Below are 9,019 nucleotides of genomic sequence, written 5' to 3' on the forward strand. Positions count from 1 at the left end.
CTATTATGTGACACACTTGTTGTACCTCCAGCTGAGACACAAGTGTCAACATTTACATTCTTATCCTATTAAAATGGATTTATCATTTATAGAGTATATTGATGTTGTGATTTTTGTTGCATGATACATCACAATGAGAAAAAACAAGAACCGAGGAAACATACATAAATTATGGAAAAGACAAGAAACATGAAATAAAACCAAAACAAAACAAATGGCCCAATCCTTCGATGAGCCCATTCTCTATACTTTAAGCGAAGCCCAACAAGGGATATCACAATTCACAGAAGTTATAAAGAGGTTAGGGTTCCAACTGACCGAAGAACCCTAACGCCCACAAGGAAGCAAAGAGATACTCAGCGGCTGTAACAGATATTGCAGGTATTCTACTTAGCAATCTAGGGTTTGTTTGGTCTACCTCCATTAGGAAACATCTTACATTCAGAAGTTCTGGAAAACAAATTTCAGTGATTGCTCAAAGGTTTTAGTTTGCCGACGAACTCGTTGTTCGTTCTTTGCATACTATTATAATCGTATGTTTGATCGGGAAAAACCCGAGTCGTTTAGGCGTTTTAAGAGCCAGTTGTGATTATTGTAAATGGTCGTCTTTCGATGATGGAATCCGATTGTGACTGTATTTGTTATGTTTTTGGATGCAGAATGAAGGTTGTCGCAGCGTATTTGTTGGCTCTTTTGGGAGGTAACACTACCCCATCAGCTGAAGATTTGAAGAAAATTCTCGGTTCAGGTATGCCTTCCAGTATTTAAGCTCGTTAATTTTTCATCCTATGATTCGTTTCTCTTGTAATTTCGTTTCTTTGTATGAAACTTGCTACATTAGATGTGGGTTGTCGTGAAAACTACATAATACCAATTGATCTATATCATTAACTAGTTTTGTGAGCGATGAAGAACGATTTTTGCTACTTGCTAGTTAAATTTGTTAAAATTTTGATTTTTGATGTAATGTATGGCATTTGATAATGTGCAGTTGGAGCTGAAGCCGATGATGATAGAATCGAATTGCTCTTGTCCGAAGTCAAGGGTAAAGATATCACTGAATTGATTGCATCCGGAAGGGAAAAGTTGGCTTCAGTTCCATCCGGTGGTGGTGGTGTTGCTGTTGCTGCCGCCGCTGGTGGTGCTGCACCTGCTGCTGCAGCAGCTGCGGAACCAAAGAAAGAGGAGAAAGTTGAGGAGAAGGAGGAGTCTGATGATGTAAGCTTCTTTATTCTTTGTTTCTTTTGAAGTTGAGAGTTATTTCAATAATTATTATTTTCTTGACATGTTTGGTTGTATATTGTTTTTGCAGGAAATGGGATTCAGTTTATTTGATGACTAGAAGGGTGATGATACTTTTGTGTTCTTCTTGTTTTGATGCATCTAAGGTTTTATATTTTGTTATGAAGTTTTGGTATTTTTTAGCTTGAATTATGTGAGACAATTAAAAAGATCTTGGATGTAAAAGGATTAGTTGAAAGTTTTAAGATTTTTAATTGAAGTGGTTTGATTTGATACTTCTGGTTTATTTATGCTTGTTGTCTTAAATTTTAACATGTGGTGGGTTGTTTTGTTTATGCAAAATGATAGAAGATATGTATTGTTGTTAAGTATCTTAGAATCTTTATATCAAAGACGATGTTTATGACTATATCCACTTGAGAAATGCTATATATGCCACCAAATGTAGATATTCAATCATTCATTTCCAACAATTAGTACAAGAATCAAAGAAAAGGGTGCAAACTACTTGAAGCATGACCAAAAGTAATCATGAAACATGTATGAAAAACTCAAATTTTATCAAAACTTCACTAAATTGGGGAAAGCCTTATAAGTGTAGGATATAAAAACATATTAATATCATAAACACATCATAAAGGTAAACAATGTATATAAGTATGCATTATGCCATGCATGATATGGAAACCAAAATCAAACCTCGAGTAACCTATAACTAACCTTGATACACATCAATAAAACAATCAATTTCAAGTTTTCAACATTAACTTAGCGAATTAAAATTAAGATGTTAGCTTCAAAGATCAACATCGCAAAGAAACTCAAAAATAAGTATAAGAATGTAAAGAAATCAGTTTTAGTGATTAAAAAGAAAATCTTTAATATTATAATAGCTAGAAACATTTTCCAAATGCATGTCAAAATATCCCATATCTATATCAAAATGAAATGAATTAAATCTATCAAGCTTTCGGTTTAAAGAGTTCGGCCCATTGTTTGCCGATTTAAGCCCATTTTAAATTAACACAAATGGGCTACAGCTTCTACTCTTAAAAAATTCGATATTGCCTATTATAATTATAATATATAAATAAAAAGCTTTCGAAATTCTGGCGCTAAGAACGAACTCCATGTTTGCGTGTTTGAGAGAGAGATGAGAGAGGATAATCATGAAATTCAAACACCAAAGAAGGAACATCTACCACTTCCTTCCACTCGCAAGGCTAAACAGATGAATGCTGCATCGAAGAAGCTACATCATCAGCAGCAAAAGGTCGAACAATCTCAATTAATACAATTTCTCAATGTTCTTAATTACTAATTTGAATGTTTTGTGTATACGTCTGTTTTAATTTTTCGTAACAGAGCGTCAAGAAGAACTTGAGTTCTGTTTTAAATTCTGTTACTGAGGAGGATGTTGGCTTAAACCTTCCGGAGAAAGAGGCAACCGAGAAGTTCCCGTCGATCTCAGATTCGGTTGACGCTGATCAGTCTACTGTAGAGGTATATGGAATCCATTTCCTTTTAAAATCATTGTGCTTATTTGATTGTTTCATTTTCACTCGTTCTTCTCGTCATTTACTCTTATATTTATGCTCAGATCGGCAAACCGAGCTTAACTTCTGATCAAACGATTATTCCGGACAAATCCGTTGTGCTTGAACATCCAGAAGAGTCGGTTGAGATCGCTACAATCTCAGAGGCTTTCGTTTTTGGTAGAGATCGATCCAATGAGTCAATCGAGGTATATTGCCAATCCGCTTAAACCTGTTACGGTTGCTTCTATTTTTCGGATATGAGGTCTTATTCCTGCTTAGAAGTTAGAAGTTGCTATGGATTACAAAACAAGTTAAATCAACATTGGCTAGTGATTACCGTTTGTTATGCTCTATCATTTTGTTATACGATTTCAATTTGCACTAATTTAGATTTATTTTCAATGTTTCAGAGCTACATTGTGTCTTTGGATCATTTCGCTTCACCAACATCTGTAACTCCATTGCCATGCGATTCGCCTGCTCTGTCATCCATAACAACTGTTGAAACGACTCCATTTTCATCCTCCATAACTGCTGAAGCTTCTCCAGTTCATGTTTCTTCTGGTGATGGATCTACAACACAAGATCAAACCGATTCATTTAAACTAGAATTTCTGGTAAAGCATCTAAGGGAATCCATGTTCGAGGTTTTGCATTCAGCTGATATTGATCCACAGTATAAGAAGCTTCTGGATTCGTTGGTTAAGATGGTGATTGAAGAGTTCTTTAGCTTGCATGAAGAAAGGGACATGGTTATTCATCTGTTTTCAAGGAGAATAAAGATCACGATGCTGAGCTTTGTGCTGTGTATAATCGCTGTTTCTTCTGGATTTTTCCTTCTTTCCGATGGAAGCTCTTACAATGGCCCTTCACCAACCTAAAACTGTCATCGGTGATTTAAGCGTTTGCTGATCGGATATAAACTGTAAGATCCTAATAATTTTTACTTAGTTTTTTTTTTTTTTTATTATCTCTTTTGGTATCAGTTAGCAACCTGATTGTATGATTCTTCAAGAAAACCCCAAAACTCCATAAGTCATAAGGTAATACTTTGTCATGATCCAATACATAATACATATATAGAAATATAAAATGATTATGATATTATATTGCATCAGTCAGTTTTTGGTTATAAGCCTATGGTTTAACAGGAAGTAATGACAGAATGTTTTAGGGTTTCACCAAGAAGAATTTTTTATTAATTTCCAAGATGCATTGGAAGGCTACATTGTGAAGCTAAATTTTGACTTGTATCGCTAAATTCTAGAAAAACAAGATTGATTAAAAATTACTTAAAATGAAGATACTAAACATTCACATGAATTTTGGGAATCAAGGAAATCATGAGATTATATACAACCAATAATGCCAAGAATACACTTTGTTTCTAATTATTGATATCTTGGATCAAAGTAAAACCATTTTTTTGGCTAGTTTACCACAATAATTGATTGCCAAAAGAGACAAGTTTTTCAACAAACCACGAAATCATAAGCCTATTTTATGTTGTCAAGATATGAATTTATCTAAAATGAGGTTAGAAGTAACCCATTAAAATGGTTTTAAATATTTTTAATTTACAACTATAGTTTTTTTACTTATATTTTATTATTAGATGCAAAATTTTTATTGGTAGGTTCTTTTTATATGAAAATAGTTGTAGAACATCTATTACAAATAAATGATTTTTCCAAAATTTTAGCCGGTACTTTATGTTTTTCTGCAAACATAAATTATTTTGGAACCTTTTTATAAAATGAGTTAAAATATTAGGATTTTAGTGGAGATTTCCCCCAAGGAAAAAAGTGTATAAAATGGTCAAAGCTTGCTACTATATCTCTCAACAAATTAACTAATTCATAGCTAATGATATTATATGACTAAGAAAGCTATATTGAGTAGTTGGGAAGAAGTACAAGACATTCTTTTAACAACTGAAAATTGCATAATCATTGATTTCTTGATCTACAAGCCCAACACAACATGAAAACAATTTCTCAACATAGGATTCTCAAGAGTAATAATATAATGTCTTCCTAAAATACAACAAATGGACATACCACAAATACCAACACAGACATGATCCCTAAGAAATCAGTTGATTTTTTCTTTCAAAGTATTTTTTTTGTTAATCAAAAGATATCTATCTTGTCATAAATTACAAAACCATTGTTGAAAAGTAACTTCTTTCCTCACATGATGAGGCCACATCTACACAATCAATCACACCAATGTTCTTCAGTCATTGAAAATCTCGGCAACCTTAAACAAACAATCATATTACATTGTGTTATACGCAAGAAATAACACCTCATTTCACAAAAATATAAAAATATAAAAAAAACATTTACCTGATTTAAAAGTTGAATTTTTGGTCAAATGCCAGAGATCATGAGCTCCAACTTACTACAGTCATGACTCATGACTTTGGAACTGTGACATTTAAGATTTTTACATCTTGATATGGTTTATCCCCCTTATCTGTCTTCACTTTCTCAATTCCCTGAAAAACCCACGTTTTATGAATTTTCAGAAAAAAATTTATATACATCGAATATAGAATATAGAATATTCTCAATATTTTCAGTTATATACCTGAACAACATCCATGCCTTTTATAACTCTGCCAAAAACAGTATGCTTATTATCCAGCCAAGGTGTAGCCACAGTTGTGATAAAAAACTGGGACCCATTCGTATTGGGCCCCGCATTCGCCATTGACAATGTGAAAGGCCTATCATGTCTTAAACTGCAACACCAATAAATTGTTACATATCACATTATTTATTTCCATTCATTGTATTTTCATATAATAAGGTGTTATAGTAATAATGTCATGTGTTATAACACCTTTTGTGGAATTCATCTTCAAATTCTCTACCCCAAATGGATTGGCCACCTGTCCCATCTCCCAAAGGGTCTCCAGTTTGAATCATAAAACCTTTGATGACACGATGAAATATGAGATTATCATAGTATCCGTTTTTACAATGTGTTGTGAAATTCTCCACTGTTTTTGGACACTCTTCTGGGTATAACTTCATGTGAATATCACCAAGTGTTGTGTGCATAATCTGGTAAATATATTATATATAGATATATATCATCAAGGATATATTAATTATTATTTATTAAAATCAAATAAATCATTTTAAAAGCAAAAAGTAGAGTACTTACCACATTTTCTGGAAGAGATGTTGTAACAGACTTTCCAATATCAGATGCAGCCATAAGTTCATCAGGAGGAGGCTTTTCATTAAAGACATCCCTACCCTTGGTTGCATCATCAGGTTCCTCTGGTTCTCTTCGGCTATTTTTATTTTTATATAACATATGAACAATCATAAATATATGATTTTACTTTTACACAAAATAAAAAAAAAAAAAATAATATACCTGAACAAATAGATTCTGTGTTTCTTAAAAGCACAGCATAATAGAGTAGGATCTGTCATGGGATCTTTGCTTTCATTCACATTTACAGCAGCAGCAGGAATTTTTCGCACTTTTTTACTGCTTTGATCACCTTGATACAAAGCAATTCTTAAAAACCTGTCATTATTTTCCACCTTCCCTAAAATTCTGGAAACTTTGTTTGTGTGCAGATTTACAATCTATCACCAAATTATGAATAAAACATTAGAAGAAATACCTTAGGATATGTTGTTTTTTGAATTTATTGAACTTGAGAAAAACAAAATGTTAAATGCAATAACATAAATCTCTTACTTTAATACCAAGGAGGGTTGGATAAATAATGAAATTAGAGCTTTCATCAAACAGTGCATTTGGTTGTGGGACATTTTCTGTTTTTTCAATTTCTCTTTCAACTGCCATTCTTCTCCCAAAATCAATAGCTTCTAATCGATACAAAGGAACATCGCTCCTTTGAAGATCTTGAGCATTCTAAACAAACCAAAGTTAGGTTAAATCTTGAGAATAGTTAATGATATATATACATTTAAATGTCATGAAACTGAGGGCAAAAGAGTAAATTTACTTACCTCAAGTGATTCATCATAGACACGTCTTAGTTTACCTGTTCTATACCAAAATATACGTATTCTTCGATCTGGTGATGTGATTGCAAATTGTTTTCCATCTGGGCTTACCTAAAAGAAATAAAAAAATATTTAAATGTGTGTTAATAATTAACGATACATGAAATAAATCTTCTTGTAAAGGTGGTTGCTTTATAGAGATTACAAATATTATCCTAATTACAACAAAATCACTTTTCTAATGGCTATTACTCTCTACAAAACATTAGCTTGAATTTAAATAATTACCTCAATAGCAGAAACAGCAGTTTTACATTTGACAATAGCAAACAAATCAGTATCACTTTTCAACTTGAAATTAACCCTGAAGAATCCAACAAACAAGAAACATCAATATATGAAGCCAAACAACAAACAAAACAAGAAAATCATAAAGTATTCACAATTTCACACAATTACAAAACATACCCACTTTCAGGGAACTGAAGTGTAGCAGGATCCCAATATTCAATAATCCCCATGGTATCTCCAGATACCACAGTATCAAAAGCATGGTTGTATTTCATTACTTTAACAGGATTCAAATGTATCTGATTAACAAAAACAATAGTTTTCAGTGATAAATGGTCAACAGAATCGAAGAAAAAAAAGTCAACCTTACCTCTTTGGAAACAATGGGATCATTTGTTCCAGCTCGTGGATCATATATATGCACAAAAGAAGAGTTTCTATCACTAATAGCAAGTTTGGCTTTCACAGCTCCTTGTTTGTAAACCCATTCAACAGCTCCAGGTGTATATGGAAGGCGTAACATCACCATCATGTCATAGTTATGCACATCATATATTTTCACAGATCTATCACTTGAAATTGTGCAGCAAAGCAATCCGTCTACACTAACCTGACATAAAAAGTGGAATGACGAAAATGCCCTTGTGAGTGTTTAATTAGAGTGTGGAAGACTTACTGCAAGACCTTCGATAGGTCCAAGGTGGGATCTGAAATGCTTAGCGAATTCAATCCCAAGTCCTTTTTTCTTCCAAAATTTCAAGTGTCCTGAAAAGGGGAGAAGTAAATTACTACAAGATTCTCCCTACATGCTGTTATTCACATATAGTGATGTAGAAGTAAATTACCATCTTGACTTCCAGTGATGAAAAAATCAGCTGATGAAACAGCAACATGAGTTACCACATCCCGATGCATGTAACTTTTCTCATACCTGCATCCAGAAATGTTATTAATCCCCAAAAATTCAACAAAGAATGCAATATAACAAAGCATGAAATTACTACAATACTCCCTACATACTAAAATATGATCTTCTTTTACACCTAGGTTATCCTAATATTTTCCAAATTCAAAATTCATATGGATATTGTGGAAAATCCAACACCAATATAATTTTAGTGGCAATGCCTTTCAAATATAGTTATGAAGTTTTTTTCTTGCACGCCTTAGAATTCACATGACTTATGAGGTTAAGAAGTGGCTTCTTTGATCCCGAAAGTCAGCGTATCTAATTTCTCAGGGTATCAAGGGAGTATATTAAGTACTATAACTCAGGTATTATACAAGAAATTCAAAATCTCAAAGTATCAAAAACCCTAAACCCTAATCTTACATGTTAGCAGACGGAAGAGAATCGAGATAGGCTTGTTCAAACTGAAGCGGGCGTTTTGGGCGACGGACTGGAGCGGGTCCCGGTCCCACCATTGGCTCGTCATCCGCAGCGGTCTCCACCAAGGAGCTTCCATTGTCATCTTTGTTGTCATTCTGAGTATCCTCCATTGTTGTAGTGTTAGCGTAGCGTAGTTGAAATTTGCGAAGGTCAAAAAGACCTGCGACTGGTGTTACTGTAAAGTGTGCGCAGCGAAGGTGCTTGGGACGCGATCCCCCACGATACAGCCCATAAAAGCCTGGCCCATATTTTATGATGCACAAGCCTTTTGGAAATACAACACCAACACTAAGGTAAGGCGGTTTTTTTGTGTTTGAATAAGTAAAATGTCTTGTTTTTTTATCTCTGCCGAAAAGGATGAGGACCATTTTTTTTTTTTAATGTATTCATACAAAAAGTTTTAATGCAATAGATTATTTGTTTTTAATGTTAGGTAGCCTTTTAAATATCCAACTTTACCTATATATATATATAAAATATACATGTATGCAAATGCAAACCAGACAATCCATACTGATTCTCTCAATAATAATGTTATTTTACATCCAAATTGTTAT

General features: G+C 33.4%; 3 protein-coding genes across 3 annotated transcripts; 2 read left to right on the forward strand and 1 right to left on the reverse strand.

The window, feature by feature from the left end:
* The first annotated feature begins 268 nt into the window (after nucleotides 1–268).
* LOC145001957 (large ribosomal subunit protein P2B-like) lies at nucleotides 269–1,517 on the forward strand. The gene is made up of 4 exons (XM_078961282.1): nucleotides 269–381; nucleotides 660–748; nucleotides 992–1,218; nucleotides 1,313–1,517. Exons 2-4 carry the CDS (start codon nucleotides 661–663, stop codon nucleotides 1,340–1,342), a joined length of 345 nt encoding a protein of 114 aa, XP_078817408.1. The 5' UTR covers nucleotides 269–381; nucleotide 660; the 3' UTR covers nucleotides 1,343–1,517.
* A 956-nt stretch (nucleotides 1,518–2,473) lies between these two features.
* On the forward strand, nucleotides 2,474–3,817 carry LOC145002498 (uncharacterized). Its single transcript, XM_078961755.1, has 4 exons — nucleotides 2,474–2,515; nucleotides 2,608–2,745; nucleotides 2,843–2,986; nucleotides 3,191–3,817. Exons 1-4 carry the CDS (start codon nucleotides 2,474–2,476, stop codon nucleotides 3,659–3,661), a joined length of 795 nt encoding a protein of 264 aa, XP_078817881.1. The 3' UTR covers nucleotides 3,662–3,817.
* Nucleotides 3,818–4,764: 947 nt separating this feature from the next.
* Nucleotides 4,765–8,668, reverse strand: CYP71 (cyclophilin71). Its single transcript, XM_078960668.1, has 14 exons — nucleotides 8,406–8,668; nucleotides 7,918–8,003; nucleotides 7,749–7,837; nucleotides 7,443–7,682; nucleotides 7,250–7,371; nucleotides 7,070–7,145; nucleotides 6,785–6,892; nucleotides 6,510–6,686; nucleotides 6,177–6,394; nucleotides 5,958–6,090; nucleotides 5,631–5,854; nucleotides 5,376–5,529; nucleotides 5,132–5,283; nucleotides 4,765–5,042 (listed from the first exon to the last, which is right to left on the reverse strand). The coding sequence occupies exons 1-13, from the start codon at nucleotides 8,570–8,572 to the stop codon at nucleotides 5,200–5,202; spliced, it is 1,878 nt and encodes a 625-aa protein (XP_078816794.1). The 5' UTR covers nucleotides 8,573–8,668; the 3' UTR covers nucleotides 4,765–5,042; nucleotides 5,132–5,199.
* Between the last annotated feature and the right edge of the window lie 351 nt (nucleotides 8,669–9,019).

Source organism: Lactuca saligna, chromosome 6 (assembly GCF_052625555.1).
Source record: "Lactuca saligna cultivar CGN05327 chromosome 6, ASM5262555v1, whole genome shotgun sequence".
In the NCBI taxonomy this organism is placed as follows: Eukaryota; Viridiplantae; Streptophyta; class Magnoliopsida; order Asterales; family Asteraceae; genus Lactuca; species Lactuca saligna.

Bases quoted from the DNA above. Each gene is read 5' to 3' on its own strand.
- LOC145001957 (XM_078961282.1), top strand. From the start codon at position 661: ATGAAGGTTGTCGCAGCGTATTTGTTGGCTCTTTTGGGAGGTAACACT. The intron at 749-991 runs GTATGCCTTCCA...GATAATGTGCAG, and splicing joins GAAGAAAATTCTCGGTTCAG to TTGGAGCTGAAGCCGATGAT. The intron at 1,219-1,312 runs GTAAGCTTCTTT...TTGTTTTTGCAG, and splicing joins AGAAGGAGGAGTCTGATGAT to GAAATGGGATTCAGTTTATT.
- LOC145002498 (XM_078961755.1), top strand. From the start codon at position 2,474: ATGAATGCTGCATCGAAGAAGCTACATCATCAGCAGCAAAAG. The intron at 2,516-2,607 runs GTCGAACAATCT...TTTTCGTAACAG, and splicing joins TACATCATCAGCAGCAAAAG to AGCGTCAAGAAGAACTTGAG. The intron at 2,746-2,842 runs GTATATGGAATC...ATTTATGCTCAG, and splicing joins CTGATCAGTCTACTGTAGAG to ATCGGCAAACCGAGCTTAAC.
- CYP71 (XM_078960668.1), bottom strand. From the start codon at position 8,572: ATGGAGGATACTCAGAATGACAACAAAGATGACAATGGAAGCTCCTTG. The intron at 7,372-7,442 runs GTAAGGTTGACT...TTTGTTAATCAG, and splicing joins ATCCCATTGTTTCCAAAGAG to ATACATTTGAATCCTGTTAA. The intron at 5,530-5,630 runs GTGTTATAACAC...TTGGTGTTGCAG, and splicing joins GAAGATGAATTCCACAAAAG to TTTAAGACATGATAGGCCTT.